This window comes from Capricornis sumatraensis, chromosome 5 (genome assembly GCF_032405125.1).
Source record: "Capricornis sumatraensis isolate serow.1 chromosome 5, serow.2, whole genome shotgun sequence".
NCBI lineage: Eukaryota > Metazoa > Chordata > Mammalia > Artiodactyla > Bovidae > Capricornis > Capricornis sumatraensis.
In genome coordinates, this window is record NC_091073.1 from 71,637,211 (window position 1) to 71,660,220 (window position 23,010).

Genomic DNA, 23,010 nt, shown 5'->3' on the forward strand with positions numbered 1-23,010 from the left:
CACAGTTTATTGTGATCCACACAGTCAAAGGCTTTGGCATAGTCAATAAAGCAGAAATAGATGTTTTTCTGGAACTCTTGCTTTTTCCATGATCCAGCGGATGTTGGCAATTTGATCTCTGGTTCCTCTGCCTTTTCTAAAACCAGCTTGAAAATCTGGAAGTTCACGGTTCACGTATTGCTGAAGCCTGGCTTGGAGAATTTTGAGCATTACTTTACTAGAGTGCGAGATGAGTGCAATTGTGTGGTAGTTTGAGCATTCTTTGGCATTGCCTTTCTTTGGGATTGGAATGAAAACTGACCTTTTCCAGTCCTGTGGCCACTGCTGAGTTTTCCAAATTTGCTGGCATATTGAGGGTAGCACTTTCACAGCATCATCTTTCAGGATTTGAAATAGCTCAACTGGAATTCCATCACCTCCACTAGCTTTGTTCGTAGTGATGCTTTCTAAGGCACACTTGACTTCACATTCCAGGATGTCTGGCTCTAGATGAGTGATCATACCATCATGATTATCCGGGTCATGAAGATCTTTTTTGTACTGTTCTTCTGTGTATTCTTGTCACCTCTTCTCTATGCTTGAGGCATAGATCCCACTTGTAACACCCTGCAAAGTTGCTGTTTGCCCTGGGGGTAGACCTTAATCCCTCAGAGAGAGTAGGAGCTAGGCTCTAACTCAAGTAGCTAGAAAGTGGTAGAACAAGGATTGCAGACAAGTTCAAGTGACTGTGCAGCCAGGCTCCCCTTCCTGGGTTTGCAAAGCTCATTGGATTTCACCTGTTGAATCAGTCTATACCCTTGATCTGCTACTTCTCCAACAACATCCACTAGGTGGTCAGTATTCATCGAGAGCCACCAAGCATGCAAGTCAGGTTGGCCTGTGTCTGTACCCTTGAACAACAGTGTTCCATGACTTGGTAACTGCAGACTCACTTGGCGCTCCAATGTGGAATTTACCGCATTCAGTGGGAGGACCCAGACCTGAGAGGGGCCCACAGCCTGGGAGGTTATTAGGCATCAGAGAAACAAAAGAGATGGAATGTGTTGGAGCAACACGGCCGGGGTGACATGCCAGGGACAAGGTGGCTGACGGGAGAAGGGTTTTCAGAAGAAACAGCTTTTATGGCTTTATGTAAATATGTTAACAAAGCTTCAGTCTCTGTGGCCACACACTCAAGCCGAAAGGCTTTCTGTCTTCATTAGGCACATCTCCTGAGCACACAGGTGTACTACAAGGCACAGAGCTGTCTGCTCAAACATCCTCTGCAGCAGAAGCAATGGCTTCACCAGCATCCAAGAAGGGCCTTCACTAGGAGGCCAAGTCCTGGGAGACTGAGCAATGTGTGCAGGAATTATTTGCACGGAAGGACAAAGGGCCCTGAAGCTACACTGGCACTCATCTCAGCAGCACCTGTCGCTCCAGCACATTCGGCCCTTTATCGCCCAACACCTGCCTGACTGGATGGGCCCCACACCACCTGCTGAGGAAACAGAGCCGATGAACATCCATTTCGCGTTTGGTTTCCTGCCAGAAATGAGATTTGGAATTCCTAGGGGCAAAGTTACCTAAGATTCCAGCATCCACCAACATAACTTATTAATGAATCAGACTGATAAATGTCAAAAGGTGGAAAGCTTGGTTTAGAGGACAAGAGTGAAGGAAGAAGACAGCTGCACGTGAGCCAAATCCTTCAGTCATAGCAGATGGCGGTGGCTTGTGGCACACAGTTCTGCTCTGCTAAGGCCTCTGGGGCACTCCCTTCCGATGCAAGTGTGACATTAAAGAAACAGGCAGTGGACCCTTGGCCCGCTGGATGTCTGAAGAGTTTCAGCGGAACTCTGTGAAGAGCCTTCATGAAGTTAATCTGAATCCACCCATCTCCACTGCTAACATTCTACCTGGCTTACAGGATGATGGACATGATTCCAAGATTTTGAGAAACAAAGAAGAGCTTGGATTCTTTCTTTCTTTCTATTCTCTCTTTCTTTCTCTCTTTTATACCCCCCTACACAGATAATACCTTAAATATGCTTTTAATTACCTGCAATTAATAAAACACTCAAGATAACAATAGCCAGGTTCTTTGCTGTATTCCCAACACCTAGATGAAAGTCAGAACAGAGTAGGCTCCCTCTATATTCTATACAATACACATATATAAAATAAATGAACAAATGAACATTTACTATCTTCTTGGGTTACAAGTTCTGGTGCAAGACTTTGCCAGTAGACTTTTTATTAATAACTCTAGGAAGAGATGTGGGCTTCCCCAGTGGCTCAGTGGGTAAAGAATCTGCCTACAATGCAGGAGACACAGAAGACTAGGGTTCAATCCCTGGGTCAGGAAGATCTCCTAGAGGAGGGCATAGCCACCAATTCCAGTATTCTTGCCTGGAGAATTCCATGGCCAGAGGAACCTGGTGGGCTACAGTCCAAAAGGTCACAAAGAGTCGGTGCAACTGAGTGAGGAAGAGACTTCTGTTGAATTCTAAGTTCGCAAACATTCTTTTCATAGACATTTAAAGTTCTCTAACTCCCTATACATGGTTATACTTTTTTCTGATGGCAAAATACTAAGTATAAAGTATACTTTATACTTTATAAAGTACTTAGTATAAAGTGTACCATAAAGTAGTGGTATAAAGTATAAAGTAGGACTGAAGGAATTTTTAATAACTTGTTTCTTAGTGCCCACCCAAAATACCCTAATTAAAACTTCTCATTAAAAAATTCTGTTATTTATCCCAATCTTCTCTTATTTGGATATTACTGAAAAACCAAGGGACATCAGTCAGCAGGGTAAGTGACAGAAAAGACCATACCACCAAATAAAGATCTGATCTCATTCTGAATTTTTCCTTTCAGATCAAATATTTTCTCCTCCCAAGCGATACTCCTGGGATGAGAGTATTCACTCTATTCAAATTCAGACTACTTGATGAACTTCAGTGCCCTTCCACAGAAGTAAGACTTCCTGTAGAAGCGTTTATGAAACAGTAGTAAGTGGGCTCTGGTTGTGGGTACATATGTACCTAAGTCTTTGATACAGATTCAAAAGCAGATCTAGTCAGTCTGCCAGAAAGTCCTGATGTCAAGGATGACTCTCAAGGTTATTGGAATTAAGTCTTTCCCCTGATCAGGCAGATGTGACGCTTTAAAAGAAATTTGCTACTATCTATTTAAGCAAAATCATACTAACAGAAACAAGCAAGGACCCATAGACCTTTGTTTGAAGGATTTTAGTCTGGCTATTAAAGCAACTGGTCAGCATAAAACCAGAAAACAGAGCCTTCATCTTGCCTTTCCCATCTGGCTGGCATCCCAGATGATAAGAGAACTGACAAGTAAAGGTGGGCCAGGGAAAGTTCTGTGGCTAGGAAGCATTTTTATGAGTCAATATATTTTTAAGCTTATCTCCAAGAATAAAAACCCAGTCACTCTTCTCATAGGGATTTTTTTTTTTAATATGACAAGGCATAGAGGTTTGCTAAATATGGGTGTTGAGAGTGTCCAGATATTTATCATTCTCTGCATTTTCTCTGCTGGAAGCATTTCATAATTTAAAAAAAAGCGATAAAAGTATCAAACTGCAGGAGCAAAGAAAAAACAGAATTCACATTTTGGGGAGTTTACAAAAAGATGCTTAATTACCTTTGCAGTGGTGAAAAATGTAAGACTTCTGATTACAAGTTAGTATTTTTCAAATAACACTTGATTTCAAAATATAGATTATTTAGATGTTAAATCTGATGACACTTAAACATTAATAGAAATCAACTCTCAGCAAATCTGAAGGCTCTCCAATATGAACACAGTGCTGACCATGCATCATATTTAATGAGGTGTATTGGAAATAGCTGAGTACTGACCTCCCCAGGACAAATGATCCTCTTGGGACGAGGGGCCTCTTGCTGTAACTGATACACTGCCAAACAGAAAAAGAGAGAATTATAATTAAAAAAAAAACAACCAGCACATACCAACACGGCTTCAAATAGCTCAACCTAACTACCTTTCAAGAACTGCAAATTTCTCAACCAAAAAACAAAGGAGATACCCATTTTTAGACAGAATCAAGTCAGATCATTTATATGGAAATGAGTCACAATGAATATAAACTGGCAAAATTGATTTTTTAAAATTCTCATAAGGACAATTTAGTTTCATAATTGTTACTGGCATTGTTCATGTTATAGCTTTCTTGGAAGACTAGATAAGACTAAAATTCTTTTGAGAATTTTAAAGATGAAATTCTACTTGTGAGTACCTAAGTAGTAAGATCACATAATAGGATCCCTCCGTCTCAATGCTGATGAGAATACCAGGGAAAGAATGGCCTTAGAAGACAAGTGGCATTCTCTGAAATGTTAGTTATAGATAAAGACACAATTGATTCTGTGAGTGAATGAGGCTCCAAGTCATTTCTTTTTTCATGAGTTCCGTTTTCGCCCTGCCCATCACCAGGGATTCTTAGCTCCTTAACTATTTTCCAGCCATTGTCATTCCTTTCTCTTGGGCCCTTCAGTATCTTAAATAATAACAACTCTCTTATATCCTGTACAAAAGACAGATTTTCCGGCTTGGGCATGGAGGAAAGCAGGTAATCGTATACAGAAATATAATTTATCTGACTATTATTTGTGATTTATTAGACTATGATGAGTGGCTTTCTGCTGCTTAGCTAGTTTGGTTATTTTTCCTAAGAGGAAAAGCCACCCTGTGCATGTACCTTAAAGTTTTACTTTCATGGAAATGGGAGCTGAAAACAAACCTACTTGATGTTATCTCCAGAGTAGTGAAGAGGGAATAATTAATGTTAAGTAAATCTATGAATCATATCATAAATACATCTACAAAAGGTTAAAAATTCAATTGTATAAAGTCTTTCTAGAAAATGTAATAAGAGAAGTGAAAATTTATGGCTTACTCTTGGTCTAAAAATAAAAAAAGAAATTTTAATTGAAAGGGATAGTCATGTGGAAACAGAGGTAGAAATGATGAAACTTATTTTGTGTCGATGGCTCCCCAAAGCATTCAGCTCAAAATGGTTATTTTCTTACCTAATTAGGGGTAGACCACTCAGCTTACTCACAAAGAAGAAATCATCTAACTCTCATATAGATATTTTTAACTCATCCCATTTCTAAGCTTAGGTTGCCCATGCTAATGATGGTGCCTGTGACACTTAGGAATAACTGTAGCCATGTGTAAGGGACAGGTCAGAGAAGGCTTCTTGTACAGGAGGAAACATGAGGAAGAATTGGCCAAAGATAGAAAAACAGTTTTGGACACTCTATTGACAATCCCAGTAGAGCCCACACTCTCCTTAAATCATGAGAGAGCCTTCATGGAATCCTTTATTCCTCTCAGATCAACCCCAACACCAACTAGCTGCTTTTCAGCAGGGTTTTGCTGTTAGTGAGTATAAAGGGAACCAAACAGGGCATCTCTTAGAATCACAGAGCTCATGAGCAATCACAGAACCCATGTTCAGAGAATCCTATCTCCTCTTATCCTCCTATCACCAGCACCCTTTGAAGCCAGCAGTTATATGTGGGGGGCATGGCTGGAACAGTTTTGTGAACACCATTTTTAATGCCTCCCTTGAAGGTAGAAAAAGAAGTACAGCTGTTATAAGAGAAACACTTTTAGCTATGCGTACCTTTGTAATTCATATCAGCAAACATTTGAACACCGGCTATAAAACAGATACCACGGTCAGCATTACCTGGAGGCTTTGAGGATGAATGGAGGGGAAGGGAGAAGAGAAGGGAACCAGCATATCAAGTGTCTGTTACACGCCAGGAACAATGTTGTATTGAATCCTCTCAAGAGCTCAGAAGAAAGAACATATCATTCTCAATTTTATATGAAGAGATAAGTGCCTAGAAGGGAAATATCTGCCCCAGGGCATCAAGCTAAAATGGATCCTTTTGACTCCAAAGCCCTGCTTTATTTTTCTGTGCCTCAGGGCCTTTGCACTTGCTACTCCATCCAACTGGATTGCTCTTTCCCAAGATGTTTAGATGGCTCCCTCCCTGCTCCTTCATTCAGGCCTTCCCTGACTTGCTCAGCTTGGAATAAAATTCCGCATCATCATCCCACTCTGCTCCCTTTTACACCATTTCATGTTTCTTCACGGTCCTCGTCACCATCAACACACTATTTGTTTACTTGGTGTGCTGTCTCCCTTAACTAAAGTATAAGCTCTTTGGGGGCAGGGACTTGGTTCTGTCCACAGTGGGATGCTCAGTGCTTTGAACCGTGTTTGGCACATGTAAAGTGAAAGTGAAAGTGTTAGCCGCTCAGTCATGTCTGACTCTTTGTGACCCCATGGGCTGTAGCCCACCAGGCTCTCCAGGCTAGGATAATGGAGTGGGTTGCCATTTCCTACTCCAGGGGATCTTCCCGACCCAGTGATCGAACCCACATCTCTTGCATCTCTTGCAATGGCAGGTGGATGCTTTATCCCAATGCCATATGGGAAGCCCAGGGAAACAGAAGATAAGAGTATTTTCACTGTCTGTAAAGGAGATCTTGAAAGTGTAACTCAGGACAACACTGGTAGAATGCAGATGAGAAGGGAGTTGATTGCCGAGGAGGATTGGCAGGGCTTGATTGCAAATGGAATGGAGGAAAGGGCAAGATTGAGATGCCATTAACAGTTATAGAGGTTACAGGAGAGGAAATGTAAGGGACAGTTCCTCTCCTGTGTCAACAAACTACAGCCTATAGCTGTACACTCTAGGGATTCTCTGAGTAAAGAGAAGTGTGGTTGTTCACCATCTTACAAATGGAAATAGCCATTTGTTCTCCTCCAACCAGGAGTATCTTTGAGGTGGGTCCCTGCAAACTCCTCAAGCCAGAGATGCCACCTCTCCTTGCTGGTCCCTGGGCTGCGCACATCAGAAATCAATCACCATTTCTCAGTGAGCTACAAGATCTACTTGGTGCTGTTCTAAGCAACTGAAACTGACAAAGCCTGTTAGCCATCCAGATTCTATGTCTCTATAAAGATAATTAGATGACAACCAATTGCAATGGCAGCCATAGGGAAAAAAAAATATAGGGCCTTAGACTCTATCTCAGCGTCAGTCCCTGTCCCTCCTTCTCAAGACTGGCTGTAACAAAACAAACATCCGTGAGGCCCATTTAATGTAACTGAAACATGTCACGTAATCTTGAAAATGTAGTTTCTTGAATTTTTTTGTTGTTGTTGAACAAACACACGTCACAAGCAGAATGCAGTAATAAATGTCACTTCTTGGGTGATTCTGTGCACTAAGGGGCAAGAAGATGGAATCTGCTTCTACGGCAATGTTTCAAATCAGTCCCAGGCTCTTCCCCGCCCTGGGCCCTTACACACCGAAGAGAATCCTGAGCACTGGAATAGGCTATTTGACTGGGGTGAGGGGATGGTCGCTAGGAAACCTGGGGGTAGAGAGGAGGAATCCCTGTTCCCCGAGAAATCTGAAGCAGATTGAGAAATCAAGAGTTCACTGAGAGAACTGTTTTTCTTGAGTAAGAAAGCATGGACTCCCTTGGTAGTCCTATGGTTAAGAATCTGCCTGGCCAATGCAAGGGACTCAGGTTTGATCCTCAGTCCAGGAAAATTCCACGTGCCGTGGGGCAACTCAGCCCATGTGCCACAACTCTAGAGGCTGTGATCTGTAGCAAGAGAAGCCACCTCAATGACAAGCCTGCACACTGCAACTAGAGAGTAGCCCCCGCTTGCCACAACTAGAGAAAACTTCGTGAAGCAATGAAGACCCAGTGCAGCCAAAAAATAATAATTAAAAAAAAAAACTTGGCTCATCCTCTGGTAACACAATCTTCCCCTAGATGCCAAGTGAAAACCACGGCCTGGGTGATGCGAAGCCCAGTCCAGATCCATCAGCTCTTAACAGACCCTGCAGCAATGTCCTCTAACAGCCTCGAGTCCCTTAAGAAGGCATGTGGACCCAGGAGCCAAACCTGGACACTCGGCTGTGACCCTGAGCCAGTGCCACCCTGTTCACTGCCCATGACTTCGCAGTATTTGTAGGAAAGAACTCACGGGTATGAGTAACCAATGGCGAGGGCTTTGATGGCCTCTTAGTTCAACCCCACCTCCAGGCTGCTGTGTGCAGGCTTTGTCTTGCTAACGAATGTCCAGTCTTGTTTGGGATGAAGGTTTCTCCTCTTGTCCATGGCACACTGAAAAATCTGAGAATGAGGCTGCGGAGACTTGCATCAGGGGGTCTCAGGCCTAAGTGCATGAGAAGCACCTGTGGGGTGTGATAAATTGCAGATCCTCTACTGTTCTGATTCAGAAATCTGGGGTCAGGCTGGGGAATAGTTATTATAACTATTCTCCTCAGGTAATTCTCATGCAGGGGGTCTGTGGACCAGAATTTGGAGGTTCTACACTCCTCTTTAGAAAAACAGGCACAAGCTATGACTGCCTTACCTGCTGCTGCCCAGGGGAGTCTCTGGGGAGAGCTGCTGGCCATGGCATCTGCTGCCTAATTGGCACTTGGCCTCTTAAACAGTAAAATCTTTCAGAATATACCCATGGTGGTTGGCTTTTAAACTCGTCTGCTTCGGGCATGCAGTTCGTACAGTTCTGGCTGAAAATTTAGAATGTGGCTTTATTTATTTTTAAATTAAACTTGAAAATAGTCTTTTTTTTAAAATTGAAACCAAATATTTCTCAGTGACTTTGCCAGTGTTTTGGGGTATGGTATTGAGTATGAAGGACTACACGTAGATAGATGATACTTTGAGGCGAGATTATCCTGATGGAAGTAATAGCATTAGCTTCTAAGAAAAATGGGGGAGCAGAAAAGGCAAGAACTTAGGCATGTAGTATCATTGTTCTTTGAGTCAAGATGGAGTTTTCATTCTTGTGGCCCCACAGATCAAAGCACACAGTCTTGTCTAAGGCAAAGACTTAATATGCATTTGTTGAATGAATGAGCAATCTGCTGCTGCTGCTGCTGCTAAGTCACTTCGGTCGTGTCCGACTCTGTGCGACCCCATAGACAGCAGCCCACCAGGCTCCCCCCTCCCTGGGATTCTCAAGGCAAGAACACTGGAGTGGGTTGCCAGTTCCTTCTCCAATGCATGCAAGTGAAAAGTGAAAGTGAAGTCGCTCAGTCATGTCCGACCCTTAGTGACCCCATGGACTGCAGCCCACCAGGCTTCTCCGTCCATGGGATTTTCCAGGCAAGAGTACTGGAGTGGGGTGCCATTGCCTTCTCCGAATGAGAAATCTACTTTATATAAAATATTGAGAGAGCTGATTTTAAATCGGACATGCATTGGTTGCCTTCTAGGCATCCATTTCCATCTTTCCCACTCCAACCATATTCCAAAGTTTCCAGTCATGGAGATTACATAGGAGTGAAGCCTTTTGAGTTCCAGCCATGTGCCCTGATTGGTTTAGGGCAGTTAGTGTACCCCAACTCTCTGACCACAGTCATGTAGCCAGGGCTGGGGACTCACATCAAATAGGGCTGAGACTTTTTTATTTTTTTGGTAATATTTGTTACTTTATGATTAATAGAAAGCACTGCTCCCCTGGGCACACTGACAATGGTAATCATATTAAATGCCCAGGAAAGCAATTACCAAACAAAATTTAATTACCTCTAACACCAAAGCTGAATTTGGGTGCCAATAGTCTCTCTTTTTAAAAAAACTGAATTTTGTATTGGGTTACAGATGATTAACAATGTTGTGATAGTTTCAGGTGGACAGCAAAGGGACTCAGACTAAAACAAATGCTAATACTTTTGTTTGAAGTAGACTATCTCTTTGCGAGTTGCTTTTGGATGAGAATGTGGTAGCTCTCTGGGGGTTATAAGACAAAAGCCTACTAAATGTGGAGCTAAACCTAGGAAAGCAGAGCCAAGAAAGGAAGACATACGCACTGGGCTCCAATAATGTCTTTGAGTTGCTGGACCAAGGCACGCCTAAAGCCAGTGCCTCTCAACGTTTTGCTTACGTAAATCAATGTGTTTAAGTGGAATATTCTGTTATTTGTACGAAAGAGCATTGCAATTAGCATTAAAACTTAAAAACAGCTTCTTAATGTGGATCATTGTGAAGTAGATTCATTTTGCTTTAGGAATAATGTTATAATTGGGACAAAAGCTTCATAATAAGAATCTAGTATCAAATAATTCAATATTAAAACCAACAATAGATGATGGATGAGAGAAAAGACATACCTATATACTTCTATAATCACTGTAAACAATCAATTTTTAAATCAAGTCCTATAACATGGCAAAAATGAACAGCATCCAGCAAGTGTATGAGAAAGTTCAAAGCACCAAATAATCACTGGAGTTGAAAAATTAATTGTGTGATGGAAAATTATAGATTCCATAAATGATACATTAATGAGTTTGAATTAACACCTAAAATTAATGTCTCAAAGGATGGTTTGTGAGTATTCCAAAGAGAAACACTCGGTGTTTACCAATAGGTTATTTAAAGCCAAACAAGTTTCATATTCTGATAGGTTTATTGGATTTTCAGATATGGAAAATGCTATTGTTTTAGCATATTTGTATATTAACATGGACCCCATGAAGTTTTGAAGGCCCTCAATTTCTTCTTATTTATCTTTTAAGACCTACATGCAAATTTATCCTCTTCTGGAAAGTCTTCTGTAATCCCAGGAGGGAGAGGAGTAGTATATTGTTGCTTCAGTCCATTTGCATATTAATTGGTTTACATCTGTCTTTCTAGACTGTAAATTGGAGGAAAGCATAGACCACATTTTTAGCTACTGTTGATTCCTAGTGCTTCTCCTAATGCTTATAATGTATGTTTGCTAAAAGACCAAATGAGTAGATGATAAACTTGACAATAAGAAGGAGTAGCAGGAGTTGGCAATGCGTGTCAGATGAGCTTATAAGTAGTCCAACATCGAAACTCAAAGAATTAGTGGATTCAGGACAATCAAAGAGAATTCTCAGTAGTACCCATGTTTTTGATGTTGTGGATGGCCCTTCTGATGGCATCCTCCCTTCAGAACTGCAGGGTGCAGTTCTGAATAACTGGAGACTCTCAAATAGAGCCTGGATGACTATTGGCTGAGTATAATAAAGAGGAACTTCATATATGTCATTCAGCTCAGTTCAGTTCAGTTCAGTCACTCAGTCGTGTCCGACTCTTCACAACCCCATGAATTGCAGCATGCCAGGCCTCCCTGTCCATCACCAACTCCCGGAATTCACTGAGATTCACATCCATCGAGTCAGTGATGCCATCCAGCCATCTCATCCTCTGTTGTCCCCTTCTCCTCCTGTCCCAATCCCCCCCCAGCATCAGAGTCTTTTCCAATGAGTCAACTCTTCGCATGAGGTGGCCAAAGTACTGGAGTTTCAGCTTTAGCATCAGTCCTTCCAAAGAAATCCCAGGGTTGATCTCCTTCAGAATGGACTGGTTGGATCTCCTTGCAGTCCGAGGGACTCTCAAGAGTCTTCTCCAACACCACACTTCAAAACCATCAATTCTTCGGTGCTCAGCTTTCTTCACAGTCCAACTCTCACATCCATACATGACCACTGGAAAAACCATAGCCTTGACTAGATGGACCTTTGTTGGCAAAGTAATGTCTCTGCTTTTCAATATGCTATCTAGGTTGGTCATAACTTTCCTTCCAAGGAGTAAGCGTCTTTTAATTTCATGGCTGCAGTCACCATCTGCAGTGATTTGGGAGCCCCCAAAAATAAAGTCTGACACTGTTTCCACTGTTTCCCCATCTATTTCCCATGAAGTGATGGGACCGAATGTCATGATCTTTGTTTTCTGAATGTTGAACTTTAAGCCAACTTTTTCACTCTCCTCTTTCACTTTCATCAAGAGGCTTTTTAGTTCCTCTTCACTTTCTGCCATAAGGGTGGTGTCATCTGCATATCTGAGGTTATTGATATTTCTCCCAGCAATCTTGATTCCAACTTGTGCTTCTTTAAGCCCAGCGTTTCTCATGATGTACTCTGCATAGAAGTTAAATAAGCAGGGTGACAGTATACAGCCTTGATGTACTCCTTTTCCTATTTGGAACCAGTCTGTTGTTCCATGTCCAGTTCTAACTGTTGCTTCCTGACCTGCATACAGGTTTCTCAAGAGGCAGGTCAGGTGGTCTGGTATTCCCATCTCTCTCAGAATTTTCCACAGTTTATTGTGATCCACACAGTCAAAGGCTTTGGCATAGTCAATAAAGCAGAAATAGATGTTTTTCTGAAACACTCTTGCTTTTTTGATGATCCAGCAGATGTTGGCAATTTGATCTCTGGTTCCTCTGCCTTTTCTAAAGCCAGCTTGAACATCTGGAAGTTCACGGTTCACGTATTGCTGAAGCCTGGCTTGGAGAATTTTGAGCATTACTTTACTAGCATGTGAGATGAGCATTCTTTGGCATTGCCTCTCTCTGGGATTGGAATGAAAACTGACCTTTTCCAGTTCTGTGGCCACTGCTGAGTTTTCCAAATTTGCTGGCATATTGAGTGCAGCACTTTCACAGCATCATCTTTCAGGATTTGAAATAGCTCAACTGGAATTCCATCACCTCCACTAGCTTTGTTCATAGTGATGCTTTCTAAGGCGCACTTGACTTCACATTCCAAGATGTTTGGCTCTAGGTGAGTGATCACACCATCGTGATTATCTTGGTGGTGAAGATCTTTTTTGTATAGTTCTTCCGTGTATTCTTGCCACCTGTTCTTAATATCTTCTGCTTCTGTTAAGTCCATACCATTTCTGTCCTTTATCGAGCCCATCTTTGTATGAAATGTTGCCTTGGTATCTCTAATTTTCTTGAAGAGATGTCTAGTCTTTCCCATTCTGTTGTTTTCCTCTATTTCTTTGCATTGATCGCTGAGGAAGGCTTTCTTATCATTTCTTGCTATTCTTTGGATTTCTGCATTCAGATGCTTATATCTTTCCTTTTCTCCTTTGCTTTTTGCTTCTCTCCTTTTCACAGCTATTTGTAAGGTCTCCTCAGACAGCCATTTCGCTTTGTTGCATTTCTTTTCCATGGGGATGGTCTTGATCCCTGTCTCCTGTAAATTGTCACGAACCTCCATCCATAGTTCATCAGGCACTCTGTCTATCAGATCTAGTCCCTTAAATCTATTTCTCACTTCCACTGTATAATCATAAGGGATTTGTATTCATATGTATTTCATATGTCATTAGGTTTGTATTAAATGGCCTCAACTGTCCCTTTTGTATATCTAAAGTTTTATGATTCTAGAGCAAAATAGACACACACACACACAAAACTTGGTTAGATCCAAAAAATCAAAACCAATACACTCTGGTAAATTTAATAGTATGAACATGTAATAAATAGCACCTTTTCTGGGCTTCCTTAGAACATAAAGGTGGTTTTAAGAGGTACACTGGGTGTCCCAAGGTCTCTTAGAAAAGCGAAATGACTCTGAGCCAGTGCTATCTTCTCGCTTCAGTAAAGCTCTCTGTGGTGGCATTCACTCAACAAATATTTATTGGGTAGTTAACGTATGCAAGGCTGTGTGCAAGAAGGTGAGCAAGGAACAGTAAGTCATGCAACCCTCCCAATGCCTCTCACTACAGATATTTTGTTGGTTTACTGTCAGAGCACTTCACACTCCATTAGGAAACAAACAAACAAAAACATCCAATTACTTAGTCATTAGCACTGCCTTTTAAAATAGAAGATCAGAACACAGAACATTAGAATGGAAGGGCCCTTAGAGACCCAGCACAACCCCTTTATTTCACAGATGGAAGAACAGACTCACATAATAAAGAATGAGGCGCCTCTCTATATGCTGACGTGGGAAGATCAAAACAAGGTATTTGTGAAGTGAAACAAGCAAGCTGAAGGACACTGGGTACAGCATAAACCCATTTTTCACAGAAGGGACCAACCACAGAAATGCCTTAATATCAGGCATGTGTATTGTAAACACTTGGAAGGATGTGCTTTCCAAAATGGACAGTGGTCAGCGATTGGAAGGGAGGAGTGGAATATGGGATGGGGATGTATGTGGTTTATGGGAAATTTTTACTCTCAGCTTTATGTATTTCTCTAATGTGTGTCTTTTATATAGCTTTGTTTTGCTTTTGTTACACATACATACACACACATGGGTATATGCTGTGTGTGTCTGTGTATGTATATACTTCTTTATGTACTTATGTATACAATTTTAAATAGAAAAAAAATCATGAAAACTTGCAGGCTGTGAGTCAGGTTTGCTTCTGGGTTCCACTCTGAATGCCACTCTAATGCTTCCTGTAAAATCTTTGCCAAATTACTGAACCTCTTTGATCTCGGGTTCCTTTGTGTGTGAAATGGGGATAAGAGTGGTACCCGTTGCTGAGGGCTAAGATGGGATTTGGGAATTCAGGCACAGAGCTAGCATGGTAGCTGGTACATGGCAGGTCTCAATGGACAGAAGAAACAAGGGCAGCATCAATAATGACAGAAATAATTATCCTTATCACTATTGTCTAGAAGCAAAGCTTGAACAAGAGCCTATTCTCCCGGGGTCTCTCCACACCATACCCCTCCCCTTTCTCACTGGAGAATTACTTAGGCGGGTGATACTAAGGAAAGAGAAAATGAGCTTGAGGTGATAACAAGTGCCTGCCTTCACGAGGGCAGTCAGATTGATGACTGATGATCAGATAATGAACCCTGTCTCTAAGGAGTCACCCTTAGTGACCAAACATTATTCTTCCCTATCTGTTAATTTTTTGGTGGTAAATGTCATATGATATTAAGCTATAGGATAAACAGTCAAGAACATAATTCATGGAAGTCAACATACTTACTCTTGATGACCAGCTGTGGGAAAAAAGGAAGAAAGGAAAGAAGGATGGAAGGAAAGAGGAAAGGAAGGGAGACAAGGAGCACCCTGAAGAAAGTCAGAGTCAGAATATCCATCTTTTTTTTTTTTTTCCTAAGCATTCCTAAGTGAGTCATGGCAGCTGGCTCTCATAGGTCCTGGCCAGGGGAGAGGGCTCTATTTTCTCTGACCAATATATCTCCTTAGTAGAAAAAGAAATTTGGATTTGCAGGGCTGTGATGAGGGAGTTTGTGCGTGCACTAAATCAACAGCAAAAATTGTTCAAAAGGCAGGCCTGCTAAAGACTTCTGAGGAGATTTTCATTTTAGATACTCACAGTATGATTTCCATATTGGAGGCTGGTATTCTTCAGCATCTAGAATAAAAAGAAAGAAATCAATCCATCAGCTTGAATGTCAAACTGCCAACATGTGTCTTCTCTGGGGGAACAATACTGTCAGCAGTCCTTGCCTTCCAGTCCCAAGGGTCCTCTCAGCTCATTTACGGGACAGTTCCAGGCAAGAGGGGGGAATTGGGAAAGGCAACCCTTGTGGACCCAACACCGCTTTGTCCAGGTCACTTACCATGACCGAATCAATTGCTTAACCATTTTCATAGAGCCCAGTATATCAAAAAAGATTTTTAAAGCAATTAACTTGATTGTACCCTCCAATAATTCTTTCAAACAGTATTTACTTAACTTGGGATAATAAACATATAATTTATCTCACAGATTCCAATCAGACCTTTAGCCTATTTATTTAGACTTGAGGGCAAGATGCACAGTGGCAAGGATATAATATTAAATCTGGGAAGTTGTACCACTCAGCCAACTGAACTCCTAAAATACTAGGTCTGACAGCAGAGACACTGATGATTCAATTGGAATCTCATCATGTCCTTGAATTTACTCCAGTGTGTGACTTAGGAAATTTCCAGAAAACCTTTCAGCAATCAGAAGTGTCAGAGTGAAAGAGTTGCAACAAAATGGAGAGGACGAAACTGTTATTCATCAGACTAGAAAGCAGACAATGGGAGAAAATCTGCTTGTTCAGTCAGCTCAACAATCCCAAAGCTGACAGCTGATTTTATAATTCTGATGGAGTTATTAGAGTCCTTCTGAGCTCCATAGCTAAGGTCTTGGTAAAACATACTCCAGCTTAAACAGCAAGAGGGAAAAATCCATTCCCTGACTCACACAATACTGAGCTGGGGAACTTTTAAGAGTTCTTTCAGTTCAGCAGTTTTCAATGAGGAAACCGTTTTTGTCATCTTGCACGTATATGGCATCACTCATCCAGCCTAATGTGCCCTTGTCCTTCTTTTGCTGTCACATACTAAAATTTTATGCAAAGGAATAGAAACTTTCTAATCTCATGCAATAAGACAGTTTGAGAAATTTTCCCCTCCTAAGAAACAAATATGCTTACAATACATAAAAAGAAACTGGAGTGGTGAAATTCCCCCAAATCTTACTCAATTACAGTTGTGTAGCTTAAATGAAATTCTTTCACAATTAAGTACTTGCTCTCTGGGATCCATCCTATCACAGAGGCAACTAAACACCTCCTAAGACAGTTTCATACAAAAACATCTGGATAGTTAGGCTTACCTAGTCAGGAACCTCTCTATGGATAATCAGCCACATAGACACGCACACAAAACAGTGTATTAATAATGGTTTATGTTGTTATGCAAACTTTGTTTGCTAAAAAAAGTGAAACTCCTAATACCTTAGCCAAGGTGGACAATGTAATAGTGAGCTTTTAACCTAAACAAGCAATTAATTTCATTCTATATGTTGTTGCTTAGTCGCTAAGTCATATCTGACTCTTTTGAGACCCCATGGACTGTAACCCTCCTGGCTCTTCTGTTCGTGGGATTTTTCAGGCAAGAGCACTGGAGTGGGTTGTCATTTTCTTCTCCAGGGAATCTTGTAGACCCAGGGATTGAACCCGTGTCTTCTGTGTTGCAGGCAGATTCTTCACCACTGAACCACCTGGGAAGCCCATTCTATATGTAACACAGACCAATTTTAATGGATGAATATGGTGTTTGTTTATAAAGAACTCTCAAATAAAATAAACCATATTGCTGAGTTTACAACAAAATTCTAGAACCATTCATACAATACTACCTCACCAGAAAAGCCAGGTCCTGTGTGTTAAAACACTGACGACACCTTCAAAAATCTTTTTCAAAGATATAGAAGCAACACACACATACACATACACCAGACTGCATAGTAGTAGGAATTCCTGAGATGTCATCTACCCGAAGATGTCTTACTTATTTTAGATGAGATTTACTCTATAAGCTAAGTAGAACCTCCAGACCAAGAAATAGTCAAGAATATTCAGAACCGAAAAGTGTATCTTTCTACGTGCTGAGGGAAGTTCCCCTCAAAATAAGGAGTCTCCTTAATTCAGGTTTCAGATACACAACTTGGATCTCCTAAAGGGCTTCTTATCTGAAGTCAGAAGTTTGGATTAAATGGCCGCTCACTGCTCACTTCAGTCTTGCTCTATCAAAAACCTGGAATTTTCACCTGAAATACTGGCTCCTATCCTTTAAACTTACATTTAGGCTTCCCTACACATAAACGCTTTATCCCTTTTGCATTGCTCCTTGCTGGTAACGTCACATAGAGGTGAAGAAAGCTGTCCATAGAGACTAGATATCACAATGCTACCTTGTTTAAAAATCCTCCATTGTCTCTCATCTGCATTTGGAATAAAATACAAACATGGGTTTCCGTGATGGCTCAGCTGTTAAGAATCCACATGCAATGCAAGAGATACAGGAGATGTGGGTTCTATCCCTGGGTCAGGAAGATCCCTTGGAGGAGAGCATGGCAATCTACTCTAGTATTCTTGCCTGGAGAATTCCAGAGACAGAGGAGCCTGGCAGGCTATACAGTCCATAGAGTCGCAAAGAGTCTGTCATGACTGAGTGACAGCACATATACTGACAAACATTATACTGTGGGCTCCAGTCCTGCCCTCCTCTTCACCCCACTGCAGGTATTTCCCTGCTTCTCACATATTGTCCAACCATACTGGTCTTCTCTCTTTTCCCAGAACAAGCCAAGCCAAGGCAAGGCCCCTGGCCTTTGCTCCTGTGGGCCCTCCAAGTAAAAATTCTCCTCTAACAGACTTTTGCATGGCTGACTTGCTCTATCATGTGGGGTTCAACTGAAATTTCTCCTCCCAGGGGCCGTCTTTGCCAATCTTACATAAAACAGCCTTCTCCCACCCCCCAGTCTCCTGCATAGCACTTATTACCATCAGAAATTATTTGTTGATTTCTTGGCTTGTTATTACTGGCCTCATCTCAGTATTAGCTAAACTCCACACAAGCAGGAATTTTGCCTCATTCACTTAGGCCTCACTGACCCTTAAGAAGGTTGCATGGCATATAATGGACATTCAAAAAGCATGTGCTAAATAAATGAATGAATTCTCAGGGCTCAGACTGTACCTCTGACAACTACTGACTGAATGACATGAATCAGGTTACTCGACTTCTTTTCAGTTCAGTTCAGTTGCTCAGTTGTTTCCAACTCTTTGCGACCCCATGGACTGCAGCACGCCAGGCCTCCCTGTCTATCATCAACTCCGACAGTTTACTCAGACTCATGTCCATTGAGTCAGTGATGCCCTCCAACCATCTCATCCCCTGTTGTTCCCTTTTCCTCCTGCTTCAATTTTTCCCAGCATCAGGGTCTTTTCAAATGAGTCAGTTCTTTGCATTAGGTGGCCAAAGTATTTGAGTTTCAGCTTCAGCATCAGTCCTTCCAATGAATGTTCAGGACTGATTTCCTTTAGGATGGACTGGTTAGATCTCCTTGCAGTCCAAGTGACTCTCAAGAGTCTTCTTCAACATCACATTTCAAAAGCATCAATTCTTTGGCACTCAGCTTTCTCTATACTCCAACTCTCACATCCATACATGAACACTGGAAAAACCATAGCTCTGACTAGATGGACCTTTGTTGGTCTCTGCTTTTTAATATGTTGTCTAGGTTGGTCATAACTTTTCTTCCAAGGAGCAAGCGTCTTTTAATTTCATGGCTGCAGTCACCATCTGCAGTGATTTTGGAGCCCAAAACAATAAAGTCTGTCACTGTTTCTACTGTTTCCCCATCTATTTGCCGTGAAGTTATGGGACCAGATGCCATGATCTTAGTTTTCTGAATGTTGAGTTTTAAGCAAACTTCTTTTAAGAGCCTCCAGTACTCATCTTTATTAAACCAAAAAATAAGTGTACCTCCTGTATGACTGATTGCTTGTGGTTACTGTGACAATTAAATGAGATAATATATATAAAGTCCTTGGGACAGAGCCTGGTAAACAGCAAGTCCTCCATGAAGCCCCACTAATGCTGTTGTGTGGTCATGGTTACATCACCCTGTCCTGATTCTTCCCAGGTAAACTCAGGCTCATGCCTCCTCTCCCTTGGCTACAGTCAGCAACAATCTGTGTTCTTGCCCCCAGATCTGGAGGCTGTAATTAAGCTCCAGAGCTGTTGTCATGGAAGGTTTTTCTTTCTCATAAAAGAATCCAAAGTGAGAGGCCATTTGTCATGCTTCAGTGGAGCAACTATAATTACCTTGGTCTTAGAGATTCATTTCACAAGCCACTAAAGTGCACTGTTAGGAGGTTTTCGTCAAGCAACAAGGCACAGAATATTTTTAATATGTTGAAACAAATCTTTAGCTGCCTTCAACACTGTCCCACCAACATCGCATTTGCCCCAATCTCACACAGTATTTTTTTTTTTAATCTGCCATATTCTTAAATAGCCTGATACCGTATATTTTTTAAAAACTGAAATAGGTTTTCTAGGTCATTGAGTTCATCTTCCTCATTTGGCAAATGAGGAAAACGAAATGAGAATGATGAAGTGGCTTTCTCAAGGTCATAAAATAAGTCAGAGGAAGCGGTGGGATTAGAGCAGGGAGCTCTGCCCTCCAGCCTCTGACACATTGTCATCCTTGCCAGGAAATCCACCCTAATTTACATAAACTGACAGCAAGAAAAAAAAATTATATAACAGACTTGATCCTGCAATTCTTGTGAATCTCGGAAGAAAAAATAAAATAGAAAGAAAAGCAGTCATGTGAGTCAGACAGAAAAGACAAATATCATATGATATCATTTACATGTGGAATCTATTAAAATGATACAAATGAACTTATTTACAAAACAGAAACAGACTCATAGACTTACTTAGAAAACAAACTTATGGTTATCAAACGGGAAAGGTGAGGGAGGAGGGATAAATTTTAGGATATTGGAATTAACATACATAGTATGAATTAATATACATACTACTGTATGTAAAATAGATAACTGGCAAGAACCAACTGTATAGGACAGAGAACTCTACTCAATACTCTGTAATAACCAATTGGGAAAAGAACCTGGAAAAGAGTGGAAATATGTCTATTATATTACAGATTTGATCCTACAATTCTTGTGAAGCATATATATGTATCTGTATAACTAAATCACTTTGCTGTACATGTGAAACGAACACAACATTGTAAATCAACTATAGGCCAATATAAAATCAAACTGAAAAACAATAAAAAGAAAATTCATATCAAGTCAACGGTGGACATTATTCCATCAATACACAAACCCCATCTTAATAGGGTTTCCCTTGTGGCTCAGTCGGTAAGAAATCCACCTGCAATGCAGGAGACCCAGGTTCGATCCCTGGGTTGGGAAGATCCCCTGGAGATGGAAATGGCAATCCACTCCAATATTCTTGCCTGGAGTATCCCATGGACAGAGGAGCCTGGAAGGCTAGAGTCCATTGAGTTGCAAAGAGTTAGACATCACTGAAGCAACTGAGCACACAGCTAATAGTTAAATCCAGGAGATGCAAGATACAGAAAGTACTGAAAACAAAAGCCATTATGTTTTGAGGAAGGGTATCATCTTATTAAACATTTTAGAGAAATAGATATAATGCAGAAGGGAGGAAGCAGAACCAACAAAACTTCCTTGTTCTCAGAAAAAAAACTATCATTGAACCCAGATGGACAGTTAAATTTTTCAAAACTTATACGTTTTTCAAAAGGTCAGTTCAGTCGCTCAGTCATGTCCGACTCTTTGCGACCCCGTGAATCACAGTACACCAGGCCTCCCTGTCCATCAGCAATTCCCAGAGTTCACTCAGTCTCACGTCCATCGAGTCAGTGATGCCATCCAGCCATCTCATCAGAGAGGCTTAAAAAACAAATTGCTTAAAAACTCTAACAAATAGGTATCTAACTTTAAAACCTGTGTAGCCTTTTGTCCTCAGCAATTCTATTCATGTGAACTCAGCCTAAGGTAGAAACTGAACATGTGTACAAACATGAGTATATGAACAGTGATCCCTGCTGCTTTGGGTACAGCAGTAAACCTAATAGCCCAGAAAGGAGTGTAAAATGAATGACCACATGCCATAGCCATGAAGCGATGGCGCTGGTCAGAGGTCTGTGACCCACAGCATGGCCTCTAGAGCTAGACAAGGCTCGAAACCCTAACTCGGTTTCTTACTAGCTGTGTGACCTTAAACAAGTTATCTCATCTCTCTGTCCTTTAGTTTTTCAGCCTATAGAATGAGAGTAATAATACTATCCAACACACAGCATGTTGTGAAGATAGGATGGTTTGTCTGGCATGAGTAAACTCTATCTTTGCTTGCATTATTATCTTTCCTTAATGACACAGAAAAATATTCATGCTATGTTATATACTAAACAAATGAGGTCATAGAATAATTTAATAAATATCCCACTTTAAGAAAAATATAAGTAATTACATGCATCAGTTCAGTTCAGTCACTCAGTCATGTCCGACTCTATGCGACCCCATGGACTGTAGCACGCCAGGCTTCCCTGTCCATCACCAACTCCTGGAGCCTACTCAAACTCATGTCCATTGCGTTGGTGATGCCATCTAACCATCTCATCCTCTGTTGTCCCCTTCTCCTCCCACCTTCAATCTTTCCCAGCATCAGGGTCTTCTCCAATAAGTTGGTTCTTCATATCAGGTGGCCAAATCAATTATATACATAAAAATGTTTTACTTATAAGACTATAAACCTGTTAACACAGGGGATTTCTAATTTTCTCTTCTTTTGTCCACCTGTATTTCCTAATTTTATATTCAAATTGCTTGTACAAAAATTAAGACATATGAGAAATAATTGCTAGGTGGTTTCTCTTTTTGAACACGCTCTCTAAATAAATCACCACCTTGAAAATTAAGCACAAGTGAAAAGGCCTAACAAAAAATAATTCCTATAATAACACATGCAGCACGAACAGTATTTATCCAGGAGGAGCTAAGGATGAAGACAAAAGAAAAGTGATCAGGGCTTCTCAAAGGCTAAGCCCCATTCCCTTGGCTCTCTTAAAAATTCTGTGAAATAAATGTTAATGAGCAATTCTAAGCAAGTTGGCAATATGCTCATTAAAGATGGATGGGAAAGAGAAAAAAGATATAGATACTTAGAAAACTATCAAAACCTTACAAAAATAGGTAAGACCACCACACAAATGAAATAATCTATAAAGACTAAAACATATGAAACAAAAAGGAAAGAAAAGTTGGTTTCAAGGGCCTGGAGATACAGGTTAAAACTTAGAAACAGTCTTAAGAAAACCTTATGTGCCGAAGTAACTAAACCCTGAAAAGACAGAACTGCCATTGTGAACTGTGGGGGAAGATGGGGAATTCTGGATCAACACATGACAGGGGCAATAAAGAGTGCCATTAAAAAGTCATCTTTCTAGATCAATAGCATGACAAAAAATAATTTCATATGTCTCTTAAAATACACAGCATGTTGAAAAGTAGAAACCTCAACAATTTTTTAAAATGTATATTTTAGAAAGTTCCTGACCTCCGAAAAAAAGCACCATAAATAGACTTCTGTGAATCCTTCCAGATTTTGTCCTGTAAATGGCTAGAATAGAGTTTATAGAAATGGTCTCATATCATATATGGGCTTATCAGGTAGCTCAGTGGGTAAAGAATCCACCTGCAATGCAGGAGACATAGAGACATGAGTTTGATCCCTGGGTTGGGATGATCCCCTCGAGGAGAGCAGAGCAACCCACTCGAGGAGAGCAGAGCCACCCACTCCAGTATTCTTTCCTGGGGAATCCCATGGA

General features: G+C 41.0%; 1 protein-coding gene across 1 annotated transcript in view; it reads right to left on the bottom strand.

Moving 5' to 3' along the window:
- The window catches only part of CHN2 (chimerin 2), a 337,558-nt gene that overhangs the window by 162,498 nt on the left and 152,050 nt on the right, over positions 1-23,010 (bottom strand). Inside the window, exons 2-3 of the mRNA XM_068972312.1 lie at positions 15,172-15,210; positions 3,870-3,925 (exon numbers count right to left, since the gene is read on the bottom strand). Coding sequence (XP_068828413.1) covers positions 3,870-3,925; positions 15,172-15,210 — 95 coding nt within the window. The remainder of the gene's footprint in view (positions 1-3,869; positions 3,926-15,171; positions 15,211-23,010) is intronic.